At 38.7% G+C, this 14,459-nt stretch overlaps 1 protein-coding gene across 1 annotated transcript; it reads right to left on the bottom strand.

Moving 5' to 3' along the window:
- Positions 1–259: 259 nt before the first annotated feature.
- On the bottom strand, positions 260–14,109 carry ASNS (asparagine synthetase (glutamine-hydrolyzing); the record flags this gene model as incomplete). The annotated part of the gene is made up of 11 exons (XM_084202091.1): positions 260–1,509; positions 2,806–2,961; positions 3,221–3,302; positions 3,549–3,649; positions 3,989–4,095; positions 5,437–5,563; positions 6,285–6,412; positions 8,408–8,509; positions 8,819–9,004; positions 10,445–10,682; positions 13,861–14,109. 11 exons carry the CDS (start codon positions 14,107–14,109, stop codon positions 1,300–1,302), a joined length of 1,686 nt encoding a protein of 561 aa, XP_084058217.1. The 3' UTR covers positions 260–1,299.
- Between the last annotated feature and the right edge of the window lie 350 nt (positions 14,110–14,459).

The following is a 14,459-nucleotide window of genomic DNA, read 5'->3' as shown; positions in this document are numbered from 1 at the left end:
TACAGTGGAGCAACAAAAGGACAACCAGTCATTTTGTGAAGGTTTTAAATCAGAACAGCTTATATTTTATCTTTTAAATAAAAAATGGCTTTGGTTTCCTAGTTAAGAGGGACAATAAGGAAGACTTGTTTTCATAAAAAGCGTGATGCTAATCAAGTCAATCCACAGCACACATATATATTTCTTACCACCCTTATACTTAAGTTACCTTCATAAAAGTAACCCACATGGCTAAGTAGTCAATAAAAAGTTATCCTGGGTAAAAATTCAGGTGTTTTTTCAGTAGAGTATCTGAAGTTCTTGTGATTTCTGAAGCAGCTTTTTCTCCATTTTTCCAAACAAGGCATCTGGTCCCATTGTTGTCAGTGATGCTTTGTCCAACTACAACCTATAGTGAACAGGTTTGGTTCACCCACACAGTTGACCACTTGTCGTTCAGCAGCAATAGTTGACCTTTCTTCATCATACAGGTGGGAAAACTTTCACAATAAATGAAAAATTTTTTAAAATACTTACTCATGCAATTTCCATCAGACTGATACACGTCACCCCAGTTAACACTTTATTTTTTCAAGAATAATAAATACATTTATAAAAACTGAAGTCCTTGAGTTAGAAACAAAGACATAACTTGGCTTCCCTTATCCATTCTGCTCTTTGTCACAGTATCTTTCAACTGATGGTATATTTACAGAACAGCCAACTGGTATCTTCACAATAACAAGTAAGATTGCCATTCATATAATTAACACCCAGCACCATCTCAATAAACTTTAGAAAGCATCTCTGCATAGCTGTGAATATCTAAATATTTTTGAAAACTAGACCAAGGTTTTCAGGAGTGCGTAAAAGGACATTCAGAATAGAATAATATAGATAGTATCCAAGTCCCTCAGCAGGAACACAAATCACCAGATAGCTAGAGTCCAACTCCCCTTTGCTCAGTGTCAGCAGCAGTTTGCATCCCTCAGACCAATTCAAGTACTCAAAACAGAGCTCACATTAAAATATATTAAATGATTTCAAGGAAAATTAGTACAATTAAGGTTACATAAAGAACAGAGCTGTCAAATAAAGTAGTCCCTTGTCCAGAAAGTATTTTCCCATGAATTACAAAGTTTTGGTACAGCAGCATAAGTTTTTAACAGTACACTAACAACAGAAAGCTTTCATTTCCAATAGCATTGTCAAAGTACATCTTAAAGACGATTTAAGCTTAGGTTTGCATAATTTGTTTGGTTTTCTTAAAGCAGAGTGCACACATAACACTTGCAGCACTTTGGGGATTATCAGAACAGTCTATTCTTGGGTAGCTGACTTGTAATGCTTTAATGTGCGTGCAGAAGGATCAGTAGCTTTAACCCATCTTGGCATCCAGTAGTGGGGCAGCCAGCTGCTCCGCCCTGAGTAGTGCTTTTCAAAGATCTGGCGGTAGTAATAACTTTCTTTTGTTTTAGGAGGATTGAAAGGATATTTCTCCGCTGCCTTCTCCAGTAAAAGGTCATCAACCTATAGACAAGCAAAACTCAAGTTAAGCTGCAAATACTTTCAACTTTTTAGGACATACAAGGATTCACCAACCACTAAAAGTCCACAGTTTTGGGAAAAAAAAGTCTATTCTATAGGCACAGGTTTGACAGGTCAAACAAACTTGTGTCACCAGCTCACTTGATCTTTACAAGTACATAAATGTATTTCCAGTGCTGTTGGTACTTCTCTGCAGGATATGTGAAGCCCATTTCTCTGGGACACAACCACCTTTGTTAATAAGGTCACAGACACTTCTTTGCTACCCTTCCTCTGCTGTGACACAAGTGCAAAAACGTAAAGCAGTCATTTTGCCATGTAAGTGGCTTCCTAGGTTGTTTTTGTAGCTTGGGGAAGACTTGGCTGTTATAATCAACACCAATAACCATGCTCTTAGCAACAGAAGACCTGGGATGCAGAGGCGAAGACACCTGCAGCTGCTAAGTTGGCTGAGAAAGGAGGGATAAATAGTTGCACCAGTTGAGGCAATTTCAATAAGCAGTTTTGGCTGCCATGATGCTGTTTAAATTTTCAACAGATTTGCTGCTCCTACAGCAGTACTGGCTCAGAACAGGCAGCAGAACACTGTTGTCTGACCCAACTACTTTCTTGCCCGAGGAAACAGAGAAAGAAAATGGGGAAGAAAGAGTTGGTGGTAGGACAGACCAGCTCCCGTCCACAGGCTTGACTACATGTACTTCCATGTAACAGAGCTCTGTTGTAAAGACAGTCTTATTCCTTCCTCTCCATGATTAAACTACCTCTGCACTCCAGAGAGAATTATCCTTTGTACAGAGTCAAAATGCTGAAAGTCTTCACTGATTAACAATGCAAGCAGAGGCTTTAAAAAGCAAAAAGGCTTGGCTAGGGATGGCTTTGAAAAATGAATGACGCAAACAAGAAAGTACATTATAAGGTCATTATGTTGTTACTCAGCTGCAGAGTAAGTTCATGCAAGTGCCTTCAGCTGAAGCAGCTGCTTTGCCTGTAACCCAGAAATTGTGTTAGTTGATAAACAATCTAATTTGCAATCCAGACACTTAAATGATGTTCATTTCCTTATAGTCATTTCTGGCAGGGTCTAGCATTTCTAACTAGGATCACAAATGTCTTTAATCAACTCAGACATCTAGAAAAACACTGATTAAGGTTTCTCTTACTCCTGCACAAGTTAACTGCTATATCCAGATTTATTCTCTCAACTAAGCATGTGAGCTGCCTCCCACTGGCAACCATATCTAATACACCTCAGTGAGAAAGGAAAAAGTGGTATTCTACCTGTTGATCAATATAGTCCTGAAGAATGGAAAACCAGGATTTCTTTACTGATGCTATACCATCACTGAAAGCTTCTTTGGGTCTCCAGAGAATTTCTTTGGGAAGTAAATTGGAATCCTCAAAGGACAATCTTAAAAGGTATTTTTCAATTCCATTCTGTTTGGAGAACAAAAAACAATGTCATGAGTCTCAGGAACTGCACTGCAAAGATCTGGATTTAAACACTTATGAAACAGTTTCTTTTCAAAAGTTTTGATCAGAAAACTTGGCGCCCAACAATTCAATAAAATATTTAAGAGCATGCTTGACTTTGGGTGGAGGACTTAACCATCAAACTCAGCAATCTGGTCATGCTTAGAACATGTATCAATGAATTTGTAAACTTACATTTGGATCCAACCCTAGTTTTATGTACCTTTGGGATTCGCAGTTCTGCTGGCAGAGATAAATAATAAGAAGTAAACCGATGATCCAAAAATGGGACTCTCAGTTCAAGGCTAAGCAGGGGGAATAAACAGAAAAGATACTGAATTAATCCAGCAAGTAATCTACTTACAAATTCCACAGCAGCTAAGCTTTCCCTGTCTTTCACATAAACACCAGGTTTTCTGCTTTTACTTGGAAGAAATTTCACTTACGCATTTACAACCACCTGAATTTAATTCACCAACTTGTGCAGTGAGGTGGATGGTCTACACAGATTAAATACTATGATGTTTTATAATGCCATGACCTGAATTTACCCATGTGCTGCAGTAGTTCTGTCTGCACGAAGTACATCAAACAGGTAGAGCTCCTTCAGAAGCCTCTCACTTTCTTCTGCAGCTTCCTCAGGAGATGGCGCCTGAAGACAAACATAGCATGGAGCATACAGGTGGAACCTAGCTGCACTGAGGCAACCATTGCTGGCTGTCCTGCATTTGAACTGCAGTGATCACCAAGTGATCTCAAAACTAGCAAAAACTACATATGAGAAATAACAGTCTCAGGAACCGCTGAAGATTAAGAAAGCTATTTTTAGATAATTAAATCCCTTGGATTTTATGCCACCCCAGAAGAAAAACTCAAAAAATATACAGTTATGACAACTCCCAAACATCACACCTCAAGGTATCACAGATGTTCTGCTAAAGGCAAAAGAAGCAGCTAACTCAAGGACATTCAGTATAATGAATATATTTACCTTATGGAAATATATATATCCTTGTGTCAGCTCATCTGATCCTTCTCCTGAAAAAATGACCACACTGTCTGTTTTCTTCCGAATATATTTGGAGACAAGATACATACCTGAAAAAAAAGGGTATAAAGTTATTAAAGTACATCTACATACATGATGTTATATGCAGCTAATAGTTAAAATTTAGCATTTTAGAAATTTGTCTCCTGCACTACTTCCTTCTGCAGCAAAAAAATGATGTAAAGTAGCACCTCATTGTTACTCAAAGCCACCAACAGCCATGCTAAGTTGGTGCTGCAAATACATCTAAACTGTGTATTTACACTTGGCCCTCAAAATATCAGGAAGATGTGTCTACTTGTGATCCTGGGAACACTGGGGGACTTCCATGGGAAAATAGAGAGGAGTAGTTCTAGCTCCATTTGAAATTAAGTACATGATTAATTCCAGCACAGTGCTGAAGAAACCCTCTAGCCTTGAGGAAAAGCAAAAGTTGCTGTTTGACTCTCCACCGCTCAGAGTTGAACTGTATGAAGCCCTTTTTTCAATTTCTTTTGTAAAGAATTTTTTAAAAAGCAGAATTATGCCTTCCACTCAATGCGTCCTTCTGAATGGGACACTTTTAAAACAAAAGTATTACAAATCTAAAGAAAAGGATCAAGTTCATTATTATACTAAGCAGCAAATCTCAAAAAAAGGACAAAAAAGTTTTAGTAAAATGCTTTAAATTTTACAGAAATGCATTCATTATTTCATATTGCTAAATCCCATCTTGATGGAGAAAATTCCATTCAGAGAGTTCAGCTTTGAAAATTGTGTTGCCTATTTGGCTTCATAACTCTTTTATGATGACACAAGATTAACTGGGTAAAATGCTGTAGCTTGCATTACACAAAAGGTCCCATTGGATTAGGGGTTTTCCCCTCTTATCAGGCTGGGACTGCTTTGTTAGAAGCTGCTGCTGACTCCCTTCACTTCTCAGAATCAAGCGTACATTATAAGAACCTGTATTATCAAACCTGTCTTACCAAAGGGCAATAATAAATACTTCACATCAGTATCAAAATTATGCAAGGAAAGGGTAACCGTGATTTGCTGTCATAATATTCAGTACCTCAGAAAACCTGTGAATTTCCCCCTTCCTCCAAGTTACATACTTACTAGAGCAGAAAACTTAGACCTGCAGATCTAATACTTCTTCTTCATGCAACTCCTGCTTTTCATCTCAAAGCTTCAAGAACAGTTCTCGACAGTTGCTTTGTGCAGTCAAAGATTTGTAAATAACTGCTTTTGCCTCAGTGTGGTATCACAGATAAGTCTGGGTACCAGAATTTTGGAGTCCCAGTCCCCAGATTCTGTGCCAGCTGGGGAATCTAATAGATGACCATGTAAGTTTGCATAAAATTTTATTTGAGTGATATAAACCAAAGATTGCATCAAAAATATCTTACCAATAGAAGCTCTTATTGTTGTTATATCGTAGGTTTCCAATGAGAAGATAACCTCCTCTATTGCCTGAATCCCCTCTTCCGTATTAAGTATTACTTCATGATGTTCACTGCCTATATGTGCTGCCACCTGTTTGCAAAAGGTCAAAATAATGCATCACTTTTCAACTAAAACATTTTATAAAGATACATTGTGTTTAAAGCAAACACATTCAGCGAAAGCACCAGCTCTCTTCCTACTACAATGAAAATTATGACATTAGGCCAAGAAAAGACATTACTTTGCAGACCTCTGACTTGCAGTGGTATGTTCACCAGAGGGAACATAGTCTTCTTAATTACAGTGTTCAATCATGATTGCAACAGACCATCCAGCTGCTTGCCTAAAATGTTAACAGAATCTGTAGAGGCTCTAAATATTCCAGATATCTGCCCTTAGGAGAAAAAGCAGCATCACAAAACTGATGAAAGCCTGCATAGTACCCCAGATGCTGAAAGGTTTGTACAAAACTGTAATAATTAACCTACAATACTTAACATATATACAAATGCCTTAGTATGGGAACCATAACAGGGAGACCTACCCTAAAACCCAGAGGCAGAACTGAGACAAGTCCAAAGTACTATATTTTAGAGAACAATGCAAGGGGACTCTGTTATGAAAATTTTCCAAATGCAAGAGAAAAGCAGCAAGAGTTGTACTAAATGATTTACTGCAAACTGACTCACACCATAGCAATAAATGAATTTTCAGTGTTATTATTAATGCCATACCATGCAGTTAGCACCATTAATATACACTGTTTAGCATTCAGTAGTTCAGAACAAACTGAAAGCAATGTTTAAGATACCTTTCTGGCAGCAAGTAAGTCAGGACTGTTTTCCATTCCAATTGCAAAGGTTTGTAATGGATAATTGATGTTGATTTCTTTCATCAGTTTCAGAAGAACAGCTGCGACCAAGCTGGAATCTAAGCCCCCTGCCAACAAAACAAATCATCTGATTAGGTGTTCGAATGATGTTCTGCTTCCCCCTTAAGGAATCTAGATACTGGAATCCTATGAGTGGGCTTCATTTTTAAGCTGTGTGAATACAAGGTACTTCTCATACAAGTGCAAATTTACCTCTCTTAATAAAAGAATCAGGCAACTTTAGTGGAACATTGTCAGTAACAGTTATCAGTACTTTTGGTGTCAGAAGCATCAGTGGAACTCCTTATTCAAGATAAACAGAAAGTATACTGAATACATTATACCACTAGAGAATATACCCCTTCTCAGCTCTACTGAAATGGGATTTATAGTCTCCATTTTGAAATCACTCCCTATCTTCCTTTTACCTACACATTTGACAATCAACTAATAGGACTATGGATTTTTTTGTTTGCTCTAAGTAAAATAACAGGATGCTTAGTATAAGGGTTCCACTCTTCTTCATTCTTTTTTTTCTCCTCTTCTTTCTAGAGGGGAGTGAGAGGATTTGAACAGTTTGGATAACAAGCAAAAACTAAAACCAAGACGTGCACAAGCTGCCTAAATGCACTCTAAGGATCCACCTTCTAATTATCACAAACTACTTCTGCTAATCCTTGTTTAGTTCTACTTGCCACTCTCCTACAGAGTACTGAGCCCACATCTGCCTGCAGTTCTGACAAGCATGAGGCAAAACCCTCTTCTCTTTGTTTTCTATAGTTTGCATGTGTTTTTTCAGCTAAGTGCATTAGCATAAATTCCTACCCTGATCCTCTTTGTGGACATGCTATCTAAAAAATATATTTTTCCTGTCAAAATTACATATAAATTCTGAGAAACGGAGAGCACAGAAAAGAGAGTGCTCAGGATGCAGAAATCAGGAAAATAAAAACCCAGGTTTTCTACTGTGACACTGAAGAATTCCCTCTGTGATTAGAAACAGAAGCAATTTTCTATGATGTTCCAAGCATACACAAAATTGTGAAGCACTGAGATACTCTGGTGTTATTTATACCAGCACAGGCACGTAGTTTTGCTTCCTGCATGTGCATCTGAGGAGCTGCTGACTGCCTTCTAATTTCATATTTGAAATATGGGGTTTACACAAGCTTTTTTACTGAAACTGAGATCTTCCAACTCTTCCTATTTAATTTACTTTCTTCCTACTTTTTATGATTGCATAGTAAAGAAATGGTCCAGCAGTATCTCCTGGTCAGTTCTCTCTCATTCAGATGCACATTTAATAGGATTCATGACAAATTAGTGTAATTACTGTTGTAATTAAGTGAATGCATGAAAAGCATTCCAAACTCTAACCACAAGTACCAAGTGCCACACAAACACAGGAAATAAAGTGTCAGAACCTTGGTTACATGGGTACTTTACTCTGTAAAGTACCTCTGTAACACTTAACTATCAGATCACAATAGCGATCAGCTAAGTGAATGAACAACTTCCTGTACCACAAGCTGTTACCTTATCTGCAAAAGAGTGTAGCATATAATTTTGGTCCAGATGGTCTCCTGTAATATGGTAAATTAAGGAAGTTTAGGATGGACACTAAAGCAAAGTTGGCAAGTAAGAATTCTCCTGCTTCTGAAACATGGCAAGGCTTTTTTCTAGGTTCAATCTGTGCACAGCGAATGTAATAACTAAATTTTCTTTTTAGACCAACCTAAGCATAAATCTCATGTCTTTAAGAATACTGAGTGATTTTCAACAGGAATACTATATTTATGTGTCTTATTTAAAAATGCTCAGTGTCTCAATAAGCCAAGATCCAAGCCCAGAGTAAACTTTAAAAACATAAGACTTTCAAGACACTTGTAAACTGGAAAACTTTATTCCAAACTAAGAAGTTCTCTGTTGCCTGTTCTAAAAAGCAAGTGAAGATTCAGATCACTCCAGGTACATTGCAGCAGAGCATCCAATATACTTTCCTTTAACTACTAGAGGATGGGCAAAAGAGAGAGAAGGTACCTGACAGAAGACAACCTCATTACCTGACAGAAGACAACCAATCCTTCTGTGAGCCATCAAACGTTTTCTAACAGCATTTTCAAAGAGAATACGGATGTTGCTTTTCACTGTTTCAAGGTCAAAACCTGCTCAGAAAAAAGAAAAGGGTAACAAAAGCCCAAAAAGTGTTACTTAGACTTTGCTGGATGATGCTAATTAGGAAACAAAGATATTTGTCTGAATTTCCTTTGATAACAAGGACACTCAAGTCCATCTTTGTAATGACTGCCTACAAAAAAAATTCTAAAGTTCCCACATTTTAAAGGTTCTTACAGGTAGGTTTTTTTTTTCTTCAATGGTACTTTTCTTAATCAATCAATGCAAATTTTACATTCAAAGATGCTGATTTTTTCACTTTTAAATCAGAGTAAGTAGAAAAATCTTTGCTGAACTACCTGAAGGCAGAGCTTCCACTGTATCACACGCAACATGGAGTGGTTCATCTTTACAGCTATGAAATTTTACTAATTCCACTGATGCAACCTTGCCAGAGGGCTTTAAGTCCAACACTTCATAATGCCCCGGAAGAAATGGTTCCACTTTAGAACATAAGGATGTTGAATGCTTTAAGTTGATAAGTCCTACATATAAAATGGGAAAAAGGAAAAATGTCAGAGGTCTTGACTTAAAATGGTTAAGCTATACCTCACTCAACAGCCTCTCTACTAAAGATATATACAAATATTTTTTCTGGATTCTAAATCTGGTATTAAAAGAATTATCCTTCTGAATCACCACCAGTCCTGGCCAGAGCATGATTCTGCTTCTGGCAGGATGTACACATAGATCGGAGCCATGTCAAGCTGAGGCACATAGCAGAGAAAGCAAAGTTTTACTAATTGGCAAGTAGTAATTTATCCCTGTGAGCACGGGGAATAGCACTTTTCTAACTGACTACATTATGGCCAGGTCAAAGCATAATATGTTTAGGAGAATTTGAATGACAATTATTAACTTATTTTGTGTTTAAAATTAAGTATAGTCAAGCTAACAAGGGGTTTGCAAAAAAACAACATCACTGCAGTGATTGCTTAATTGACATATTTAGTGACTTCAAAACTCATCAGTTCTAGACCGATCTACTCCACTGCCAAAGTGTAACACTTGTAGCCAAACCTCATTTCCATTCCCCCTGTGAAAGAGGATGTTTTGCACCTACTGGTCACTTGGATGCCCCTTGAGGACATCCTCAAAAGGGACACTGAGCTGCTGTTAGACTGGTAATTCACTTTGATTGTTATAGGACAGTCTCGAAAATATGAACTTCCCTTCTCTCTTCACAAGCAACAGAAATGGTGCAGCTCTTAGTACTACTACACAGTACCATTACAAGAGTCAACCTACATTGGAGTCTGATAATAAAATAGATATACTATATATGGGACAGAAATAATCATGAAAGTCAATTTTAGCCAAAGTGCATTTTAGGCAATACACTCCCTTTTGACACTGTTGGATTTGTTTATGATAGTGCCTAGACTAGTGATAATTACTTTAAAAGAGAGAGCAGTGATTTGTCATCTCAAAGAAAAAAAAATCATCATCAAATAAAGTATGTGGTACTGGGAAATAACCCAATGATGCAGTAAATTTCAGTAAGGTTTCAAAATTCCCGGCTTTTACAGATTAGCAGTTCTTGTGGTATAATTACCTAGTTCACTACGTAACATCAAGACCAAAGTTTAATATTTTTTATCATAGCGTAAGTCTAGTCTAAGTCAATGGACTATATTTAACTGTGGCCTAACATAAAACATCTTGAGTTCAATACTGCTATAACTCCAGGACACAAAGAATTATAGTTAAATAAGCAAGTTATTTTAGAGATATTAAGGAAAATGAAACATCTTGGATGTTTTTACTTTAATGATGTGGAATTCTTACATTACCAAACATAGCTGATATATTAGCGAACTTACTCTTCATTTTCTCTTCACACTAAGAAGAAAAGCCCAACAAAGAAGTTTGTCTCCAACAGAAATACCTAAGATTATTTAGGCACTAAACACAAATGACTTTACCTTTTGCCTCAGAACAGACACCCAAAAATCCATCATCAGTCAGCACCTTAAACAGTGGTCTGACTCCATAGGTATCTCTTGCCAGAAACACTTTTCTGTTTGCAGTGTCCAGAAGGATGAAAGCAAATACACCATCTAGCATGGATGCTGTTTGTTCTATTCCTCCTCTGTTGTATAGATGAAGGATAACCTCACCATCCACTAACGTTTGATAGTCAAATCCAAACTGCTTCTGCAGCTAAAAAAAAAAAAAAAGAAAAAACATAAATAAACAGTTGCAAACATTGGCTGCTTATTGTTTCATAACAGTAATCTTCCACGTAAAATCACAGTTTAAAAGTTATATAAATATTTCTGTCAAAGAAGGAAATGATACTTTTATGTTCAAAGTTGTACTGGGTTTGCATGGCCTGGCTTTGGTAGTGGAGGGACAACAAGGGTGGCTTCTGAGAGACGCTGCCAGAAGATTTCCCCACATCTGGCAGAGCCAAAGTCAGGTGGCCCCAGGATGGACCCGTCGCTGGCCAAGGCCGAGTCAATCAGGAATGACAGTAATGCCTCTGTGATAACATTTTCAAGAATAAAGAAAAGTTATTGTGCAGATATCATTGCGGCCAGAGAAATGGGGGATGAGACTATGAGGAGAGGAACAGCCCTGCAGACATCAAGGTCTGTGGAGAAGGAGGGGCAGGAGGTGTTCCAGGTGCCAGAGCTGGATTCCCCTGCAGCCCATGGTGAAGCAGCTGTGTCCCACAGCCCTTGAAGCATGGGGATGCAGAGATCCACCCACAGCTTCGTGGAGGAGCTCCATGCTGGAGCAAGTGGATGCCTGAGAGGAAGCTGTGAACCCATAGGAGACCCATGCTGGAGAAGGCTTCTGGCAGGGACCTGCAGATTAGTGCAGAGAGGACCCCAGGCTGGAGCAGATCTTCTGGGTGGACTTGTGACCCTGTGAAGGACCTATCCTGGAGCAGCCTGTGCCTGAAGGAAAGCACTCTGTGGCAGAGGGACCCACCCTGGAGCAGACTGTGGAGAACTGCTGCTGTGGGACAGACTCATGCTGTGGAAATTTGTGGAGGACTGTCTTCCGTGGGAGGGACCCCACACTGGAGAAGAGGAAGAAATCTCCTTCAGCAGTGATAGGAGCATCATGTGATAAACTGAACATAACCTCCATTTCCTGTTTCCCTGCTGGGGACGAGATTAGAGCTCAGGAATGAGGAAGGGGTAGAGGGAAGGTTTCTTTTTTCAAGGCTTATTTTACTTCTCATTACCCTGCTCTGATTTTGTTGGTAATAAATTTAATTAAATCTTAATTTCTCAAAGTTCAGTCTGTTTTACCCATGACTGTATTAGGTAAGTGATCTCCCCTAGCCCGTAGCTCATGAAACTTTAGTTGTATTTTCTCTTCCCTGTCCACTTTTTGGAGGGAAGCTTTGGTGGGTGCCTGGCAGCCAGCAAAAATTTTGAAACGCACGACAAAAATTTTACCCAGGATCATCTCTTAGGCAATGAGACTGACAATGCAGTCTTAAGCAATTCACGTTAAGGCAAGTTTTCAGGGATACACTTCTGAGGATGTCAAACTGCAAACCCATGTCCTTGGTCTACAGAAGCACTAGCTAGCCACTGCGTAAAAAAAAACCACTGGACAACTCAAAACACATAGATGTGCAACATCTCTGCAGAGTAAAGTACTTTGGGAGTAATCTTTGGTTTACGCATGCAGTCACTGCAATTCCTCAGCTTTTTTTATGCAGAGAATTTCCTTCTGCCTAATCTTCCTCCATTCCTCAAACTGTTCCTTTGACTCTGCCTGGGCATACAAAATGGGAGAGAAAGAAATTAGCTGTCAGACTTAAACCAGATTAAATATTCTTCATGTTCTTCTGATGCTACTCTTAATAGCCCTTTCAATACATACAAAACAGAGGGAAAGAAAGTGCTTCACTAAAACTCTAACAAGCCAAAAAAACCCCACAAAACCAATGCTTTAACATTTTAAGTTCCTTGGTTTTAATTGTTACTTATGGGTAACAACTGGCATTCCTAGATCAGACTGAGTCAATGTTAAAATAAATAAGTCATTGCCCTGAGGAAGGCACCTGTTTCACCATGGATCCTTTCAGCCACAAGCTTGAAAGAAAAATCTCATTATAAAGAAAGAGGGTATACATAATCTAATGACAACAACCAAACAAATTCCTGTAGATGGCAATGCAAGTGTTGTACAATTAAGATCCCCTCAGGAATGTGTGTAGCATGACTAAGAGTAATTCTTACTGTTTTCAACAGCAGAAAACACAGAGTGCAAAACACTACAAGTAATACAGACTGCAGGACAAAGCCTCGCCCTTCAAACAGCCAGATACTGGATGACTGGGAAAAAAAATGAAATCTCCTGGCTATTCAGTCAAATTCCCAATGACATTACTGATGTGACTGACAGCAGCCTGACCTGACTTAAAAAAATGTGACATTAGAAATGCTATAAAATTAGCATGAGAAGTACTATAATATCTCAGATTAGTCAAACATTTCTGATGCTACGACATTCAGTATGGGATACGTTTTACACATTGATTCAGCATGATTCAGAACCAGACAGTGTTTTAAGCTGCTTTTTACATGAAATTAGGATGATCTGAATCATCTTGCCAATAACAGGCAGCATGGACATCTCAGCACAGGGACTGAGGAACACTGACAGTGTTTAGCAGCAGCATCACATCCAGAGACACGGAGCACCTTTAGGAACTACGTATGAGTTGCTACTTGCTTTGTGCCTAAGAGACTTAGGTGGCTCCCAAAAACCCCACAAAAAACCTGACTTTTGCCGCAGACACCTAAGGACTTCCAAGGCATACTGGAAACACCTCTCCAAGGCTTACTGCTTTTATATAAATATGTAAGCATGCATACTATGCATCACTATATCTTAAGTGACATATCCCATCTAGATTGAGAGGCAATAATAAAGATGCAATACCCAGCAACTCGGGAGAATGATGACCTAAAACAATTGAAGAGCAAGACAGACTAAAAGCATTTGTATTATGGAGAGGGAAGAAGGGGAGAAAGAGGCTTGAAATTCTCCCCAAGAAATAACAAAGAATGTGTCTTAACTTTCAACTGAAGAAACCAAAGATATAAGTATTTATTTCCCTTCTTGTAAATTAAAAAGTGATTTTTCAGTATTAAAGATGAAGTATGTTGCTAAACAAGCTACGAGATTCACAGTTCATTGAGATAATTTACTTCCTTTTAAATACTAGTTCTTTGCTAATTTTCCCATTTCTTTTCTGATATTCTAGTCCAACACATTTTAAAGATGTTTGAATATCCACTAGTCTTGAAATGAAAAAAAAAAGAAATAAAATTTTTAAAAATTGCCTTACCACGTATACAACACCTACCTGTTTGAAATTGTAGATTTCTCCATTGTAACACAGCCACAGGTATGGGAATTTCTTCACCCGGATAGGCTGCATCCCATATAACTGATCAACAACTGCCAGCCGGTGGAAACCAAAACAGCAGTTGGTGAAACCATTGACATTCTCAAAACGAAATGCATCAGGACCTCTGTGTGCTATCTTCATGGCACTGAGACACTGCACAGAAAGGCACTCATCGCTGCCAAACAGGGCCCAGATACCACACATTGTCAGGCTCTTGTTCTACCTGCACGTGGAGAACCTGTTCAACAGAGACATGAACACTGTGAGCAAGAGCTGACACATTGTCCTGGGTCTGGCTGAGAGGGAGTTCATTTTGCCCTCAGCAGCCCTGTGTGTTGTGTTTTGTGTTGGTATCGCAGCAGTTTTGGCTACTGCTGACCAGGGCTTACACAGCATCAATGCAACATTTCCGCCTCACCAGAAGGCTGCGAACAGGCAAGATCTTGGAAGGCAATGTACCCAGGACAGCTGACCTAAACTATCCAAAGGGATATTCCATATCTGATGTCCACCCAGATGAAAGATTTACGGGAAAGAAGCATAAAGGTAGAGCA

The sequence above is a fragment of the Fringilla coelebs genome (genome assembly GCF_963513975.1).
Source record: "Fringilla coelebs genome assembly, chromosome: 1".
Classification (NCBI taxonomy): domain Eukaryota; kingdom Metazoa; phylum Chordata; class Aves; order Passeriformes; family Fringillidae; genus Fringilla; species Fringilla coelebs.
This window is presented reverse-complemented; position numbering and strand designations above follow the sequence as displayed.